Here is a 19,340-nt window from a genome sequence, read left to right as displayed (position 1 = left end):
GGGGGCAGGGCATATTACCTGATGAAGGGCAGTGAGAAAGAAACCTTGTAGGGCACCAAAAAACAAAACAAAACAAAACAAAAAACCAAAACCCAATCCTCTACAGATGACCAAACTCTTAAGTCTCCAAATTCTCACTCATTCTTGCTTAGCCCCGGGCTTCAGCTCAGTGCTATGATTCAGTGCCTAAAGACTTAACTTCCTGCCAGGAGGTGACTTCCGCTCTGGGGAAAAGAAAGCCCACTGCGTTTGCTTGGATTGATTGGTAAGAGAGATGGATAAAAGGATGTTCTTTGACATTTGCCAAGGGCAATTTTTTTCTATAATGAGGGAAGAGAAACAGCTGTACGTCCCGGGAGACTGATTATGGCACTGGAGTCAAATCCACACTCTGGAATGCAATTTGGTACATCGCCTTAATATTAATATAAATTAAATTCATAAGATACTCAGCAAAGTAATCAATAATTCCAAAGTCAATAAATATTAAACACATAAATGATTTAGATAATGAGCTAATTATTGAACGTTTCAGTGGCCAGAAAAAAGGAGGTTTGGGTTTATTTTCTGAGAGTGGCTCCCTGCAGGGTCCCTTGGGCAGTGTGTGATAGCTTTTGATCTGTGATCTGACAGATTAAGGGAGCTTCAGGCAGAGGCCCCTCTCTCGTACAAAAATACTCTTCTTGGTTACTGTTTGAGGGAACAAGAGGAAAGAAGCGTGTGATGTATCTGAAATATAGCCTTTAGAGATTCATTCTTTGTGTTAACTAAGGAATTTACATTAATATACCTAATGAAGCCACCTTTGTAAAGGTGATGACAGTGAGAGGAATTTAGCTCGGCTGACTCCATCTTGCTTCTGACTCACAGGCTGGCTGTCGTCACTTATTTCTGGGCATATAACAAAGGCCACGCCAAGCTAACTGTGGGAGGAATTTAGTGTATAGTTTAATTTTGAAACAAGAATGGTAATAGTCCCTCCCTAAAACTGAGCCCCTCCTTTTTCGGGGACTGAAACTGCCTTTGTAAAACTAATGAGAGGCCACAAGATGAGGAGTATGGGAGGGATCTGAATTCTGCTAAGATGTAGGCATAGCTTGCCTTCGTATAGTCATGTGCTGGAGGTCGTAAGATTCATGACTTCCCCATTTGCTCTTGTAAATAACATCACTATTGTAGGACCTACGATGGGTCTTCTGAGATGATTTTCAGAACTGTGCATTTTGGATACCAACTGACTTCACTTGGACTCGCGACTCATGACTCAACCAGTCCTGTGGCCAGCACCCTATGGTGGACTCAGCACATGAGGATTCTTTGCCATGCTTTATCCCCAATCAACCAGCAGCACCCATTCCCTAACTCCCTGCCTGCCAACTTACCCATAAAAACCGTAGCCTCTGAGTTCTCAGAGAAACTGATTTGAGTACTAAACTCTTGTCTTTCATGTGGCCAGCCTTGCCTTGATTACACTGTTTCTTTACTGCAATACTGCTGTCTCGGTAAATTGGCTGTATCTGTGCAGCATGCAAGAAGTATAGTATAGTAGAAACAAGTAGACTTTTTGGGCTCAGACAAATGTATTTGCAAAGCAAATAATTTTCAAAAAGTTAAAAACGTAATTCTCATGCAAATGTGTAGTGAGCATTCATCAAAGATTAATTAATTAGAGTGGTTTGATGGACTGAAGTGTGTTCTCCCAAAGTCCATAGGTTGAAATTTTAACTGCCAGGACACTCAGAATATGACTGTATTTGGAGATAAGGCCTTTAAAGAAGTAATTAAGGTTGGCCAGGTATGGTGGCTCATGCCTGTAATCCCAGCACTTTGGGAGGCTGAGATGGGCAGATCACTTGTGGTCAGGAGTTCTAGACCAGCCTGGCCAACACAGTGAAACCCCATCTCAACTAAAAATATAAAAAAAAATTAGCTGGGCATGGTGGCGAGTGTCTGTAATCCCAGCTACTCAGGAGGCTGAGGCAAGAGAATCATTTGAACCCAGGCGGCGGAGGTTGCAGTGAGCCGAAATTGCGCCACTGCACTCCAGCCTGGTGACACAGCAAGACTCCGTCTCAAAAAAAAAAAAAAAGGTAATTAAGGTTAAATGAGGTCTTAAGTGTAGGTCCTAATGTGAGAGGTGTGGTGTCTTTATAAAATGAGACAGAAACACCAGGAGCACATGTGCACAGAGAAAAGACCACAGGAAGACACAGCAAGAGGGCAGCCCTCTGCAAGCCACAGGGAGAGGCCTCAGAGGAAACCAACCCTGCCAGCGCCTTGATCTTTAACTTCCATTATCCAGAACACTGAGAAAATAGATTTCTGTTGTTTAAGCCAGCCAGTCTGTGGTATTTTGTTATGGCAGCCCTAGCAAAATACAAGAGGGAGCCAGCAGGAAGGCAAACTGGTTTAAAGGAAGCTGGAAGAAACTGCTCTATATAGTCAGTGATAAAATGAGCATTCTGGAGTAAGATTGCTAAGTGAGATACACAACTGGGTAGTGTCCTTCAGGTCTATAAAACTATCATCTTTGGGGTTATTTTCTTAGACAAGAGTCATTTACATCTTACCAGTTTTCTGCAAGTTGACTTTCTTTTCTTTTTTGTTTATTTATTTTGAGATGGAGTTTTGTCGCCCAGGATGGAGCGCAATGGTGCAATCTCGGCTCACTGCAACCTCTGCCTCCCAGGTTCAAGCAATTCTCCTGCCTTAACCTTCCGAGTAGCTGGGATTATAGGCATGTGCCACCATGCCTAGCTAATTTTTGTATTTTTAGTAGAGGCATGATGGCCAGGCTGGTCTTGAACTCCTGGCCTCAAGTGATACACCTGCCTTGGCTTCCCAAAGTTCTGGGATTAAAAGCATCAGTCACCGTGCTTGCTGTTTATTTATTTTTATTTTTAATTTTAATTTTTGTTTTAAAATTTTTGTTTTAAATTTTTGTTTTAAAAAAATTTTAAATTTTTGTTTTTAAATTTTTTTTAAATTTTGTTTATTGTCTTCTAAAAATTGACATTCTTGAGACCTAATTAATAGCAAATAATAGGTCAATTATAGTCACATCATACTGGAACAGAGTTTCTCAATGGTGACTATTTATTGATGTGTTCTTCTGGTCATGTGCTGCATAATGCTGTTTCAGTGAGTGATGGACCACATATGTGATAATGGTCCCCTAAGATTATATTTTTTTGCTGTGCTTAGATGTATTAGATACATAAAAGATACATAAAAGATACATTAGATACACGTTTTTCTCTGTGCTTAGATATATTAGATACATAAATACTTACCACTGTAGTACAATTGACTATACCACCCAGTATGGTAACATGCTGTACAGATTTGTAGCCTAGGAGCAGTAGGCTAGACTGTATAGCCTAGGCGTATAGTAGGCTAGATCATCTAGGTTTGTTTAAGTACACTCTATGATGTTCGCAAGATCACAAAATCACCTAATGATGCATTTCCCAGAATGTATCTCTGTTGTTAAGCAGCACATGGCTAACTCTCTGTTGCGGTGGTTGGGTGGTTGTCCCATACATTGTAAGGTGTTTAGCAGCATTCTTGGTCTCCACCCACTAGATGGCAGTAGTATCTGCTCTCCCATTCAATTGTGACAATCAAAAATGTCTCCAGACATTGTGAAAAAGTCCACTAGGGAGTAAAATTGCCCCTGGTTGAGAACCACTATTCTGGTCTAACTTTGAATTAAATATCCGAAGCAATCTTTTTGCCTTACTTCCAAGTTTTAGATAATTTTCATGACTGTTCAGATCCCTGCTCTGCCCCTCAACTACCTGTGTGTCCTTGGTCTATTTTTAACCTATCTGAGTTTCAATTTCTTCATCTGTAAATTTAAGCAAATACTTCTTTACCTCAGAGATTTCCATGAGGATTAAGTGAATTACTATGTGCAAAACACAGACATCAGCGAATACTAGCCCCACAGTTGGCCTCATGGTTGGTCATGGTGTCTTTTAAGAGGCATGTTTATACACCTGTGGTCACAGAGGGCAGAGGGCACTCCTGGGGCCACATTGGTTGGCCAGGCACACACGTCCAGGTCTGGGCTTTCAGGGGACTGCAGGCTGGTGCAGATGACCGAGAAGCCAGGACCTTGCAGCTGAGCTGGGCGCCTCCCTTCACACTCTAGGCAGGACAGAGGGGTGGGTGGCCTTGACAAGAGTTAGGGGACAGGAGGGGAGCCAATACCCCTTCCTTCACCCTTGGCCATCACTGCAGGCCAGCTCTCTTCTCTGCCCCTAACCTGATGCAATTATCAATCCCATCACTACTTTCTTCCAGTGCTCAGGGACCTGATGTGCCCCTTGCTGGAGGAACCCTTCTTGCCTTCTCTCTTGCGTTTGGCAATATGGTACCAGAATATAGGGTCAGGAATTCCACATGAAAGTATAACTGGCATCTTTGTTGCTATCCTTCTACCTTCTACATCTGCTATTGAGAGGTGATCTTGTTGATGAACTGAGCTAATTTATGTGTGTGTTGTTAAAACAGGTTGTGGCTTGATAGGCGTTGAAGGAAAAGGAACTTTGATCGCCCTCGCCTCACGGGGAGACAACTGCCTTTACTTGGAAAACCACTTTAAGATCAGCCTAGATCCCTCTGTGGGACTGCATTGTCCAGTAGAGAACGTCCATGTCTGGGGGCCTGGGACTCTGGAAAGGGTTATTTTGGGGTTTCAGAGCGGTTCAGACTGAGGGGGGCACAGCTGTCTCCCATCTGTGGGGGTTAATTGCTTGCTCTCCATTCCCTGCTTTTTTTTTTTTTTTTGAGATGGAGTTTTGCTCTTTTGCCTAGGTTGGAGTGAAGTGGTGCGATCTTGGCTCACTGCAACCTCTGCCCCCCGGGTTCAAGCAATTCTCCTGCTTCAGCCTCCCAAGTAGCTGGGGATTACAGATGTGTGCCACCACACCTGGCTAATTTTTGTATTTTTAGTAGAGACAGGGTTTTGCCACGTTTGCCAGCCTGGTCTTGAACTCCGGACCTCAGAAGATCCACCCACTTTGGCCTCCCAAAGTGCTAGGATTACAGGCGTGAGCCACCACGCCCGGCCCATTCCCTGCTTATTATAGAACACTAACAGGCAAACTGGGCTTGAGGTTCTGAGCCTGACACTGTTGCATAGTGGAGATGTCACTGCTTGCAGGGAAAGGAAAATCAGGCCAGAGCATTCACATGGTGTCTTTCTCCAGGCTTCTTGGCGCCCCTGTTTCATCCCAGCCTACCTGGCTTCGCTGAATGAAAGCTCTATGAACATTGCTCATCTGTGATGATTGTGACTTGCCAGTCATGCTAAATGCTGCACCAGGCAGTAGGGCTCCCAGTGGGATGAGGTGGGAGTTATGGGGCATCAGGGAGAGGCTGTATGCAAAAGAAAGGGCGACGTGTCCTAGACCCACCACACCACTGGTCGACCCTAGGCAAGAAGACCTGAACCTCCCTGGATTTCAGCTTCCTCATGGATGAAATGGGGATATAAACACTGTCCTGTTTTCCTCCTAGATTGTGAGAATCAAGTACAAACATTTTTAGAAAGTGGGAACAGGACTTACCCTGTGATATTCTGAGAGAACTCAGGCAATTTTTTTTTTTTTTTTTTTTTTTTTTTTTGAGATGAAGTTTCACTCTTCTTGCCCAGGCTGGAGTGCAGTGGTGTGATCTCAGCTCACGGCAACCTCCATTTCCTGGGTTCAAGCAAGTCTCCTGCCTCAGCCTCCCGGGTAGCTGGGATTACAGGTGCCCACCACCACACCCAGCTAATTTTTTGTATTTTTAGTAGAGACAGGGTTTCGCCGTATTAGCCAGGCTGGTCTCGAACTCCTGACCTCAGGTGATCCACCCACCTCAGTCTCCCAAAGTGTTAGGATTACAAGCGTGAGCCACCGCACCTGGCCCAGGGTAATTTCTTATGGTGGCACATCACTCACCATTTAACAAATATTAAAGAAGCCCTACTGTGTGTCAGGCACTGTTCTAGGTGCTGTTTATACAGCAGTGAACAGGACAGGCAAACATCCCTTGCTTCTTATGTTCTGTTGCGGGGACACTGATGATAACAAAATAACTAAGGTAAACAATGTGTTAGAAGCCAGGTGCCTCCCACCTGTAATCTCAGCACTTTGGGAAGCTGAGGTAGAAGGATCGCTTGAGCCCAGGAGTTCAAGACCAGCCTGGGCAACATATATCTCTATAAAAAATAGAAAATTAGCCAGGCTTGGTGGCATGTGCCTGTAGTCCCAGCTACTTAGGAGGCTGAGGTGGGAGGATCACTTGAGCCTGGGAAGTCAAGGCTACAGTGAACTGTGATGGTGCCACTGCAACTCCAGCCTGGGCAACAGAGTGAGGCCTTGTCTCAAAAAACAATGTGTTAGTTGGTCATCAGGGGTATGCAGAAAAAACAAGGAAGAGGGAGAAGAGGTGTGGTAGCTAGCTTCCAAAAGGACCCTCACCTCTTGGGATCCTATCCCTTGTGTAGCCCCTCCCACAGTGTACCAGGGTTGGTGTGTGTGACCGATAGTAGATGACCCAGGTGATAGTCTCTCCTAAGACCAGGTTATAGAGGACTGCGGCTCCCTCTCTCTCTCTCTGATCACTCGCTATTTGGGAGCCCGTTGCCATGCTGTCAGAATCTATGGAGAGGCCCCTGGTGAGGACCTCCGGTACACAGCCCAAAGCCAGCAAGGGCATGAGGCTTGCCAGCAACCACATGAGTGAGCTGGAAGTGGGTCCTCTTGCCTCAGATGACTGCAGCCCTGACTGCCAGCTGACTACAGCCTCATGAGGAACCCTGAGCCAGAACCTTGGAGAAAGCCTTTTTCTCATGCACTACAGTTGAGAATGGAGATTGAATGTGCTCTGTGCTGTGACTGCTGTTATTAGGCACTGTGGGAAGTGCTTTATGTACACTCTCATGTAATCCTAATAGCCATGCTGAGGGTACCATTATTATCTCCATTTTATACACCAAGGCTCAGAGGCTAATTCACCTTTCCAAATCCTCCAGCTAATAAGTGTCCAAGCTGGGACTCAAACTTGGGCCTTTTAGCTGTGCTGCTATTCTACCTCTCCCTTGCTCTTTCCAGACCGGGCTTGGGACATAACACTAACACCCTTTTCCTTTCATTTCATCTCTTGTCCTTCAGTCATTCCTAAACATTCCTTGAGTTCCTTGGCTCCGGCCACAGTCCTGTCTCCCTTTCCCCTCTGGAGCATCAAATAGTGGTTACAGTATCCACAGGGATGGCATATGCCATTTCACAGTTCCTGGAATCCACTTTTCCCTTCTCATGAAGCTTCAGCAAGCCATTCTCATCGTGGGTTGCTTGTTTGCCTATTTGCTGATACATCCATTCTCTGCTCCTCACCTGTTTCTTTCAAGGAAACCTGATCCGTGCAAATTACGTTTCCTAAACTCCTTTGCCAGTTTGTTTCAAGAGAGGTTCAGCCAATGAGAGGCGCCTGTGGAAGATTGGCGGGTGGGTGGCACAGAGGAGGCAGGTATTTCTGCCCTCCTTTTCTCCCCTCCCTCATTCCCTTCAGGCACCATGTCCAGCAGTGATTGGGCTTCCTCCGTGGCTCCACCTCTTGCTGGACAGACGACTGTGGTTTCAGCCTCTGCTCCGGGACTCTGGTAACACCCTTTTCCTTCCGTTCCTCTATGCGTAGTTATGGTAAATGCCACTTTCTGCATTTCTTAATTTTGAGTTTGTCTTATTCTCCCTGGTAGCTCTTTCAGTCCTTCTATCACCTTTGCAACAAATTCCCTGCATTAGATTTTTCTCTGTGAATTGCCGCATCTAGGTTTTGTTTGTGAGGCTGGACCCCAGCTGATATTCGTATCTGTACTTTGGACTTTATTGCCATTTTAAATTGTTCTTTCTCAGATATCTTCAACTACAGGATTCTGCTTTCTGATTACAGTCTCCAGTTATTTAATCTCAGGTCTTCTTCCATTTATCATGTTTGTTCTGTTCACCCACCCATTCTTCCACCCACTTACTCATCAACCTGTCAAGGAAAAAAGTCAAACCTGTAAAATATTTAAAGTTTTATTCTGAGCCAAATATGAACAGGGCCCCAAGGCACAGTATCAAAAGGTCCTGAGAATATGTGCCCAAGGTGGTTGGGTTATAGCTTGGTTTTTTTGTTTGTTTTTGAGATGGAGTCTTGCTCTGTCGCCCAGGCTGGAGTGCAGTGGCGCCATCTCAGCTCACTGCAAGCTCCGCCTCCCAGGTTCACACTGTTCTCCTGCCTCAGCTTCTTGAGTAGCTGGGCGTAGAGGCGCCCGCCACCACGCCCGGCTGATTTTATTTTTATTTTTATTGTATTTTTAGTAGAAATGGGGTTTCACCGTGTTAGCCAGGATGGTCTCGATCTCCTGACCTTGTGATCTGCCCGCCTTGGCCTCCCAAAGTGCTGTGATTACAGGTGTGAGCCACCGCACCCAGTCACAGCTTGGTTTTATATGTTTTAGGGGACATTAAGACATCAATCAATACATGTATACATGTGAGGTATACATTGGTTTGGTCCAGAAAGGTGTGACAGCTTGAAGGGGAGAGGGTGCTTGCAGGTCATAGGTGGATTCAATAATTTCCTGATTGGCAATTGGTTGAGAGTTATTATCTGAAGACCCGGAAGCAATAGAAAGGAGTGTCTGGGTTAAGATAAGGGGTTGTGGAGACCAAGGTTCTTATTACATAGATCAAGTCTCATAGGTAGCTTAGAGATTGTAGATGCAAATATTTCCTATGCAGACCTTTAAATGGTGTTAGACTCTCAGTTAATCTCTTTCAGGGATTTGGAGGGCCTGGAAAAGGAAAGATCCTCTTATGTTAAAAGAGATTTTTGGGCCGGGTGCGGTGGCTCACGCCTGTAAATCCCAGCACTTTGGGAGGCTGAGGCAGGCGGATCACGAGGTCAGGAGATCGAGATCATCCTGGCTAACGGGGTGAAACCCTACCTCTATTAAAAATACCAAAAAGAAAAATATTAGCCGGGCGTGGTGGCATTCACCTGTAGTCCCAGCTGCTCTGTAGGCTGAGGCAGGAGAATTGCTTGAACCTGAGAGGTAGAGGTTGCAGTGAGCCAAGATTGCGCCACTGCACTCCAGCCTGGGCAACAAAGTGAGACTCCATCTCAAAAAAAAAAAAAAAAGAAAAAGGATTTTTTACAGACGTAAATTCTCCCCCACAGAAGAAAGCTTTGCAGGGCCATTTCAAAATATAGCAAGGAAACATATCCTGGAGTAAAATATTTTTAATTTCCTTCTTTATCTATCATGTGATGTTATACTAGCCTCAGGCTGGAATTTGGTATCTTATTGTTACAAATAATCTGTTTTATCAGTCTTAATACTTGTTTTAATGTGAATGCTGGTCAGTTGTGCCTGAACTTGAAACCGCCATTGCAAAATTATAACTGAGAAAATTGTTACAATGAAAGAGATTTGACCCAACCAACTCCACCTTGCTTCTAACCTCCAAGCTGTCCTTGTTCATTCCTGGGCGTAGGCTGAACTAACTTTGGGGGAAACTTAGTTTATAGTTTAACTTTGAAACAAGGATGATAACAGCCCTTTCCCAAAACAAACCCCCTGGGGACTAGACTGCCTTTACAGAACCAACAAATTCGCCACAAGATTAGAAATCATGGTTTAGGAGTCATGCAGCTGAAGGTGGCCAGATTCTGAACCTCCCCAAATTGCTCCTGGGGATAACATCACTATTGTAAAATCTAAGATCAGTGTTTGAGATACTTTGCAGACCCTGCACTCAGTGGATCAGCTGGCACCACCTAGATCAATCACCTGGCTCCTCTGATCTTGTGGCCCCTCCACGCAGGAACTGACTCAGCACAAGAGGACGGCGTTGATTCCCTATGATTTCATCTCCGACCTGACCGATCAGCACTCCCGACTCACTGGCCTGTACCCACCAAATTATCTTTAAATACTCTGATCCCCGATTCTTAGGGAGACTGATTTGAGTAAAAATAAAACTCTAGTCTCCCATACAGCTGGCTCTGTGTAAATTACTCTTTCTCTATTGTGATTCCCCTGTCTTGATAAATCCGCTTTGTCTAGGCATTGGGCAAGGTGAACCCATTGGGCGGTTTCAAACTCCAAAAGGGAGAGGGTATAATGAGGCATGTCTGACCCCTACCCCTTCCTGGAGTGGCCTGGACTAGTTTTTCAGGTTTCTTTGGACTCCCCTTGGCCAAGAGGGGGTCCATTTAGTCAGTTGGGGGGCTTTGAATTTTAGTTTTGGTTTACAAACCCATCCATCATTGTTTTTGTTTTGTTTTGTTTTGTTTTGTTTTGTTTTATGAGACGGAATCTCGCTCTGTTTCCAGGCTGGAGTGCAGTGGCGCAATCTCGGCTCACTGCAATCTCCACCTCCCGGATTCAAGCAATTCTCCTGCCTTAGCCTCCCGAGTAGCTGGGACTGTAGGCATGTGCCACCACGCCTGGCTAATTTTTGTATTTTTAGTAGAGATGGGGTTTCACCATGTTGGCCAGGATGGTCTCGAACTCCTGACCTCGTGATCTGCCCACCTTGGCCTCCCAAAGTGCTGGGATTACAGGCGTGAGCCGCCACACCCGGCATCCATCCATCATTGTTTATTGAGCATCTACAGTTCCAGGCACTGTGGTTGCTGATGACAGGTTGGTAACAAAGATTGATAATCAACATGTTCTCATGGAGCTCACAGTCTTGCTCAGGAGACAGATAACATAAAAGTATTTACAAAGTCACATAAGTGCTATGATGGGGTAATTACAGGATACTACAGGAGCATATGAAAGTGGCCCGGTCTTGACTTGGTTGGGGAGGTGACAGCGTGAGTTTTTGAGATCAGAGAGATGAGTTGGCCAGGTGAAAGAGGGCAAGGAGGAAAGAGTATAGCAGAGGGTACAGTATGTACAGACCCAGAGGCCAGATGTCCTCATGTAGTACAGTGTTGGAGAGGCTGAAAAACGGAGATCCTCAGACTCGAGCTTGGCTGTATTGGGCCCTAGCTCCTGGGGTTCTGCAGTTCTGGAAGGTTTGCAGTTTACCCCTAGGGCTGCAATCTTCTTGTTCTTTTTAACTCCAGGTTAGGCGTTTCTGTCCCTCACAGTTCAGGTTCAGCTCCAGCCCTCTTTGTCCCTTATAATGCATACAAACTCTTCAGACTCCTGCATTTCCTGAATTATGGAACTGGTCACTGGATGCCCCCTTTTCCTTGCTGTATTTGTATAGCTTTCTTTTGTCTTCAAGAGCTATCTAATTATTAAGATAATTGAGTTGGGACCTCTCACTTCTCAGCTCTTTGCTCTATAGGCTATCAAGCATTTTGGGGCTCCTTTTGGGAAAACATTAATCGATTTAAATCAAGGGCATGCACCCAAATGCTGCAGGGGCCAGGCAGGTGCCAGAAATGAGTGGCAGGCCCTATGGAACACTTAGCCTTCCTGGGCTGCCTGTTTCTTTCTTGATCTGCTGGAGACATGGCATAAGCACTATTTTACTTTTAGCGCTAATGTAAAAAAAAAAAAAAAAAAAAAAAACACCCACAGAGCAAACAGGATGATAAGCAGCAACTGTCATTAGCTCTGTGCAGTGATGACAGTGGGGAGGGCCAGGAAGGGCTGTGAAGTGCAGAGAAAATGCTTACACAAGGTGCAGTCACAACTCAGCATAGCTGAATGGTGTCCTGTGGAAATGTAGGTCTACTGTGCACAAATATTACTACAGGAGACTGAAATCTGGATGATCTGGGGTATATGAAACTGACTGCTCTTTACATTGGAAAAATAGTTATTAAAATTTAAAATATTCTGTTTAGGCCACTACACTGGGTAAACAAAATATGTTCATGGGCTCATCTGGTGGTTCTAAAACTCGGCTGTGCATTAGAATCACCTGGGGAGCTTTTAAAAGTCCCAACGTTCAAGTCACATGCCTGGGCAGTTAAGTCAATATCTGGAGGCAGATTCAGTCATCAGTATTTTTTTTTTTTAGACAGAGTCTCGCTCTGTCACCCAGGCTGGGGTGCAGTGGCACAATCTTGGCTCACTGCAACCTCCAGCTCCCGGGTTCAAGGGATTCTCCTGCCTCAGCCTCCTAAGTAGCTGGGATTACAGGTGCCTGCCACCACACCCGGCTAACTTTTGTATTTTTAGTAGAGATGGGGGTTTCACCATTTTGGCCAGACTGGTCTTAAACTCCTGACCTCAAGTGAGCTGCCTGCGTTGGCCTCCCAAAGTATTGGGAATACAGGCGTGAGCCACCATGCCCAACCCAGTATTCTTTTTTTTTTTTAATGTCTCAGGTGATTTCAATGTGCAGTTAAAATTAAGAACCACTGCTTTTGATGTGCGTCGGTTTGTGAGCTCTGATTTATAGGGCATATTTTGGCAGAAGGATGTTGTGACTGTTCTTTTCCACCTGGGGCCTTCTGTTAATTGGCAGGTGTGCTGTATCACAGATGGTAAGTGCTGTAGATGAGATTTCAGAGGAAATCATCAAGCGCTCTCCTATTCTGTTTCTCTTGAGGGCCTCAACTCTTCATCACGAAATGTAGGCTGTTACAGTGATAGCAGAAGAGGTCACCAAGAAACTCATATGCCATTATACTTTACATGAGTGCCGAAGCTCCTGTCATAGTCCATATTATCTGTATCTAACATCTTGTCCTCGGTACAGTTTCCCATTCAGCCACTTGGCTCTACTGTCTGTATGTTGCATGATAATTACTAGGCATTACACGTGTGCAGTCACATTGCAACCCATGTGACAATGCCCACTTCTTGTGTAGGTATGCAAAAGAAATTCTCTTCAAGGTCTCAGAAGGACTGAGCATGGCAGGCCTCACAAGACACAGCTGCGGTGGGCAAACAGCAGTGCCTGACATTCCTACCCCCATCCTCAGATACTGGTGTTTCCCACAATCCCCCTCATTGACTCTGTTCTCTCTCTTGACTCACGTTCCTTGGCTAACACTCTTATACTTCTTAAATCTGTGCTGCCAGTTCTTCTCTCTCGACTAAGTTCAGTCCCAAATTTCCAATGGCTAATTAGACATCTCTACCTGAACATCTTAAGGACCATGAACTCAATGTGTTCAATCCTGAATTCGTTACTGTCTTCAATAAATTTGTTTCTTTCTCTGACCCCCTCCCCAACCTTGTCCCATTTGCTTTGCTTAAAAAAAAAATTACTGGAAAGACACATAAAGGAAGAACTGAAAAAACAGGGCTCAGGACAGAAGGCAAGGAACTTACCGGCCAACAGCCGCAGAAACATGGACGGCCTTCTAAGATGCTGTCTTTGGATGGCTCCTTTACAAATGCCTCAAGTCCCCATGTGTCTCTGCTCAAGATTCAATTCCTGAGAGAGAGAGAAACTGATTGATGTATCTTGGGTCCTGTGGCTAGCCCTGACTTTGACCCAGGTGAGTGGATTAGATAGGGAACCCAACAGAATCAGATGAAATGGGTAGAAGTAATCCCTCAAAGATAAAACAGAGTGCTATTGCCAAGAAAAGAAGGAGAACTTCAAAATAAGGGAAAATAATTTTATCAAAATTGTCCCAACCTTTTGTGGATTTAAACAATATATAAAAGTGACACATAAAATATAAGTAAATGCATTTGTGAGAAACCAATGTTTTACCTCATTTTTATTTTAATAAGTAATTCATGCTCAAAATTAATTTCAGCAGTTCAGAAGCTTATACAGTGAGAAGTAAAAATTTTCCTTCCTTTAATGTATGCTTCTGTAAGTTCCTAGTGCTATTCCCTAGGGGTAATCACTTTTAGCAGTTCTTATATGTCAGAAGAAATATTTTTAGGTAAGCAAGTTGGGCCTATTTCTAGGACTACTTTCTTTTCAGTCCCAACAACATTACAATTCTCATTATCATGTGTGTCAACCCACTTCTATAAATATGGCGGCCGGGCATGGTGGCTCACACCTGTAATCTCAGCACTTTGGGAGGCCGAGGCAGGCAGATCACCTGAGGTCGCGAGTTTGAGACCAGCCTGGCTAACATGGAGAAACCCCGTCTCTACTAAAATTACAAAATTCGCTGGGCATGGTGGCACATGCCTGTAATCCCAGCTACTCGGGAGGCTGAGGCAGTAGAATTGCTTGAACCCGGGAGGTGGAGGTTGCGGTGAGCCGAGATCACACCATTGCACTCCAGCCTGGGCAACAAGAGTGAAACTCTGTCTCAAAAACAAAGAAAAAAAATTATGGCAAAATTAGTGGTACCAAGGGATGAATGATTGCCCACACTTTAAATAAATGTAGTACTTTATATTGTCATTAAGTTATTTCTGAACTTCCTGACTCCCATATAATTTTTCATCTTTCATATAACAAAGGCCATGCCAATTTTTAAATAAACATTTTATAGATCATAAATCTGACATAGAAACTTTGTGTTCAAAAATGTTCTTTTACACTATTCTGCTAATGAGGAGAAAACAAACTATTAATAGAAGCTGGCTTGTCAGAATCCAGGTATGATAAGTGTTTCTGGACCAGAACATGCAGTGTTCTCTAAATAATTCCCCGAGTGATAGAGATTTGTAGTTTATTTCTTGTTTGAATCCTGGTGGAGTTTGTTCTTTTCTTTGCTCCCATCAATATTTTGCAGATAGAGAGGAAGTTAGAATGGAATGATCCAAGCCTTATGCAATTAGCCATTTGGAAACTGCTATATAAACAGTAAAGAGGAGAATCAGCTGGCATCACTGCCAGTGAGCAGTTTCTTGAGAGAAGAATGGTCTTGATTGCCTTTCACTGGGCATACAGGAAAGCAGAGTTGCCTTTCACCTCTTCATATGGCCCCCTAGGCAAGCTCCAAGCAGACCATGCAGAGGTATTGTATCTTGCTACTCAGATCTTTTCCTTCTGAAAAGGTTTATCTGAATGCAAAGGGATCCCTGTTTCCTTGGCATGCTAAAGACTCCCTGGCTCCCCAAGGCCATGGAGAAAAGCAGAATGGAAAGTGGAGAGAAATAACAAATGTAATTATTCTGCAGCTTGTTCTGGGATAAATACTTGATGTTCTGACCTGTAAACGGAGCAATGGGGACATTTCTAGCGTGCAGCATATGTTCCCTCTAGACCCCTGTGTCTTCCTAATTGAACTTCAGAGATTAATGCCACAAGAATTTGTCATGGAATAGCACAGCCTGCTTCTAAACAAACTGTCCCACTTCCAAGGCGTGGGTCCAAGAGAATGGCTTTGCGCTAATTGCTCTTTGTGTAGAAATTTCCACTGAATAATCTGGAGGTAAGTCAGAAATGGGCAGAATTTTAGCAGATCTACTGTGATGAAAATGAAGAGGAAATCACTGAGGAGTGACATGGGATTTCCATCTGCCAGGGATTTGCCTTGACCCAAAGCACAAGGGGCAATTGACCCCCCTGCTATGGCTTGTTGAGGGAATGTGGGTTTCCCTTTTGTGGAAGTTCAGGTGATCAACAGTAGATTTTTCTCCTTTCCTTCTCTTCCTCTCCAACCTGACCATCTATGAATATACAGTCAGTACCCAAGTATTGGCCCCAGATTAAACCGTAAACTTGGAACCAGGCCTTGCATACAGTAGACACCTGCTTGACCAACATCTGCTGAACTGAGCAGCAAGAATTCACAGTCACAACAGAAACCTTCTACTTGGAGTCAAGTAATCAGGAATTCCTGTCCAGTTTGCTTGGGTTCAGTCTGCAGGGCTGGGTGAAAGGGTGTTGTTTACTTGCACTAGCTACAGGCGAGGTAGCCAGGGTGGGTAGGCAGAATTAGCTGTCAAAGGGCAAGATGGAGAGAAAATAGGAGGATAAATGGATACCCCTGTAGCTCAGTGTTTGTGATGTAGGACAGAATGTATTGTACATAATTGACTGGGGAGAGCAGCTCAGAACCGAACCTGTGATGGCTGAGTGCTGGCTGTCTTCTGGAGGGTGCTGTGGCGCTGACATGGGTGGTCTGGGGGAGTGATGGAAGGCCCATCATCTATGTACTTTGACTTCTCATAAGCTCCTATGGCATGTTTTTAATAATTGATAGAAAAAGTAAACAGAAAGTCAATAAGAATATAGAAGACCTGAACACTACTATTAGCCAACTTAAGTGACATTTGTAGAACACTGTATCCCCAAACAGCAGAATACACCAGAATATACATTCTTCTCAAGTGCATATGGGACATCTACCAAGATACATCATATTCTGGGCCATAACATGAGTCCCAAGAAGTGTAAAAGATTTTAGGTCACACAGAGTATGTTTTCTAACAATGGAATTAAATCAGAAATCAATAGGAAAATTCTTGAAAAATCCCCAAGTATTTGTAAATGAAATAATGTACTTTTAAATAGCTTACGGGTCAAAGAAGATGAAAAGGGAGCTTAGAAAATATTTTGAGCTGAATGAAAAGGAAAATACAACATATCAAAATTTGTGGGATGCTGCTAAAACAATACTTAGGAGGAAATTTATAGCACTAAGTGATTGTAATAGAAGAAAGATTTCAAATCAATGACCTTAGTTTCCACCTTAGGAAATAAGAGCACATTAAACCCAAAGCAAACAGAAGAAAAGAAATCATATGTATGTGTTAAAATAAAACATTACATGCAGTGAAACTGAATTTTGGGGGGGAGTATAGAGTTCTATGAGTTTTTTTTTGGGGGGGGATGGAGTTTCACTCTTATTGCCCAAGCTACAGTGTAATGGCACGATCTCGGCTCACTGCAACCTCTGCCTCCCAGGTTCAAGCGATTCTCCTGCCTCAGCCTCCAGAGTAGCTGGGATTACAGGCATGCGCCACCGTGCTTGGCTAATTTTTTTTTTTCTTTTTGTATTTTTAGTAGAGACGGGGTTTCACTATGTTGGTCAGGCTGGTTTCGAACTCCTGACCTTGTGATCCTCCCGCCTCGGCCTCCCAAAGTGTTGGGATTACAGGCGTTAGCCACCGCGCCCGGCCAGTTCTATGAGTTTTAAAACAAATGTAGACCACCACCCAACACACTGTAACCACCAGCACAATCAGGATACAAACATATCCCATCACTTCCCACATTCCCTCAGGCTGTCCCTTCATAGTCCAACCCTTCCCTAACCCCAAGCCCTGGCAAGCACTGATCTGTTCTCTCACACTATAGTTTTGCCTTTTCTAGAATGTCATAGAAATGGATTCATACAGTAAGTCCCCTTTAGAGTTCGCGTCTCTCACTTACATAATGCCTTTTGGATTTATCCATATTGTTGAGTGCAGCGGCGTGATCTGGGCTCACTGAAGCCTTGAACTCCCAGGCTCAAGAAATCCTCCCATCTCAGCCTCCCCTGTAGCTGAGAATATAAGCGGGGGCCCGGTGGGGGTCGCGGCGCCGCAGCCAGCGCGGCCAGCCCCAGGGGGCGCCACCTCCGCCGCTGCCGCCGCCGCCGCGAGACCCCCGCCCCGGCCGCCACCACCGCCATGGGCAACGCCGCCGCCAAGAAGGACACCGAGCAGGAGACCGTGAACGAGTTCCTAGCCAAAGCCAGAGGAGATTTCCTCTACAGATGGGGAAACCCCGCTCAAAACACCGCCAGCTCGGATCAGTTTGAACGGCTCAAGACGCTGGGCACCGGCTCCTACGGGCGGGTGATGCTGGTGAGGCACCGGGAGACCGGCAACCACTACGCCATGAAGATCCTCGACAAGCAGAAGGTGGTGAGGCTGAAGCAGGTCGAGCACACACTGAACGAGAAGCGCATCCTGCAGGCGATCAACTTTCCGTTCCTTGTCAAGCTCCAGTTCTCCTTTAAGGACAACTCCAACCTGTACCTGGTGATGGAGTATGTGCCGGGTGGGGAGATGTTCTCTCACCTACGGCGCGTCGGAAGGTTCAGCGAGCCCCAGGCCTGTTTCTATGCCGCCCAGGTCGTCCTGGCCTTCCAGTACCTACACTCGCTCGACCTCATCCACCGCGACCTGAAGCCCGAGAATCTCCTCATCGACCAGCAGGGCTACCTGCAGGTGACGGACTTCGGTTTCGCCAAGCGCGTGAAGGGCCGCACTTGGACCCTGTGCGGGACCCCAGAGTACCTGGCCCCCGAGATCATCCTGAGCAAAGGCTACAACAAGGCCGTGGACTGGTGGGCCCTAGGGGTGCTCATCTATGAGATGACCGCGGGCTTCCCGCCCTTCTACGCCGACCAGCCCATCCAGATCTACGAGAAGATCGTCTCTGGGAAGGTGCGGTTTCCCTCCCAACTCAGCCCTGACCTCAAGGACCTGCTGCGGAGCCTGCTGCAGGTGGACCTCACCAAGCGCTTCGGAAACCTCAAGAACGGGGTTGGCGACATCAAGAACCACAAGTGGTTTGCCACAACCAACTGGATCGCCCTCTTTGAGAAGAAGGTGGAAGCTCCCTTCATCCCGAAGTACACAGGCCCTGGGGATGCCAGTAACTTTGACAGCTACGAGGAGGAAGAGATCCGGATCTCCGTCAATGAGAAGTGTGCCAGCAAGTTTGCTGAGTTTTAGGGGTGTGCTTGTGCCCCTGTGGGTTTTCTTTCCTTTCATTTTCTTTGTGGTGGGTTGGGGGGTGGGTGGGTTGGTTTGAACAGCCAGAGGGCCCCAGAGTTCCTTGAATCTAGTTTCACCCTCACCCCACCCTCCAGGGTTGGGGGAACAGGAAGCCCAGATATTTGGAGGAATAGACACACCAGCTGCTCCCTCACCCCCTGTGCCTTCCCGGCCCATCTATTCTTCTCCCTTCCTCCTCCCACAGGGTCCGCCTTGCCCCAGCCCACTTCTGCCTGTTTTAAACGAGTTTCTCAGCTATATTCAGGCCAGGTCTTGCTGGTGTATCCAGGGACAGGGTGTTGAAAGGGGGGCCCAAACTTAACTCCAGCCCCCAACAGGCACCACTTACTAAGAGAGGATGAATGAAAAGCACACCTGCCCTTTGGAGTAATCCTGCCTGGGAAGGAGAGAGGTTTAGTGCCATGTATAGTGGGCTGCTTGCTAGAATAAAAAATAAAATTAAAAAAAAAATTAAAAATCTGATTTAAGTTCCACCAATGTCCCCTTTCCACCCTCCTCTACTTCCACCCCTCCCGCCCTTCCCACCTTCCCATGTCTCCCCATTTGCCAGATCCATTTTAACAAATCCAGGAAGCAGAGTGACTTTGGAAGGAGGCCCTGGGGTTTGAACTTCCCCCATGAACTGCTGATTTCCCCTTCCCCCCTCCCCAGGGGCATCCTCTACCACTCTTGCAAAGGTCTCAGTTCCTTTAGGAAGCCTCCACTCTCTTCTTCCCCAACGGACTTT

At 45.6% G+C, this 19,340-nt stretch overlaps 1 protein-coding gene across 2 annotated transcripts; it reads left to right on the top strand.

Annotated features, from left to right (window-relative positions):
• Nucleotides 1–10,965: 10,965 nt before the first annotated feature.
• PRKACG (protein kinase cAMP-activated catalytic subunit gamma) lies at nt 10,966–19,122 on the top strand. 2 transcript variants are annotated; one of them, XM_077966194.1, is made up of 2 exons: nt 10,966–10,983; nt 17,531–19,122. In XM_077966194.1, exons 1-2 carry the CDS (start codon nt 10,966–10,968, stop codon nt 18,548–18,550), a joined length of 1,038 nt encoding a protein of 345 aa, XP_077822320.1. In that variant the 3' UTR covers nt 18,551–19,122. The 2 variants fall into 2 exon arrangements, with proteins under 2 accessions (XP_077822320.1, XP_014973340.1); XM_015117854.3 differs by lacking the exon at nt 10,966–10,983 and having other exon boundaries at nt 17,483–19,122.
• Nucleotides 19,123–19,340: the final 218 nt, after the last annotated feature.

This window comes from Macaca mulatta, chromosome 15 (assembly GCF_049350105.2).
Source record: "Macaca mulatta isolate MMU2019108-1 chromosome 15, T2T-MMU8v2.0, whole genome shotgun sequence".
Classification (NCBI taxonomy): domain Eukaryota; kingdom Metazoa; phylum Chordata; class Mammalia; order Primates; family Cercopithecidae; genus Macaca; species Macaca mulatta.
This window is presented reverse-complemented; position numbering and strand designations above follow the sequence as displayed.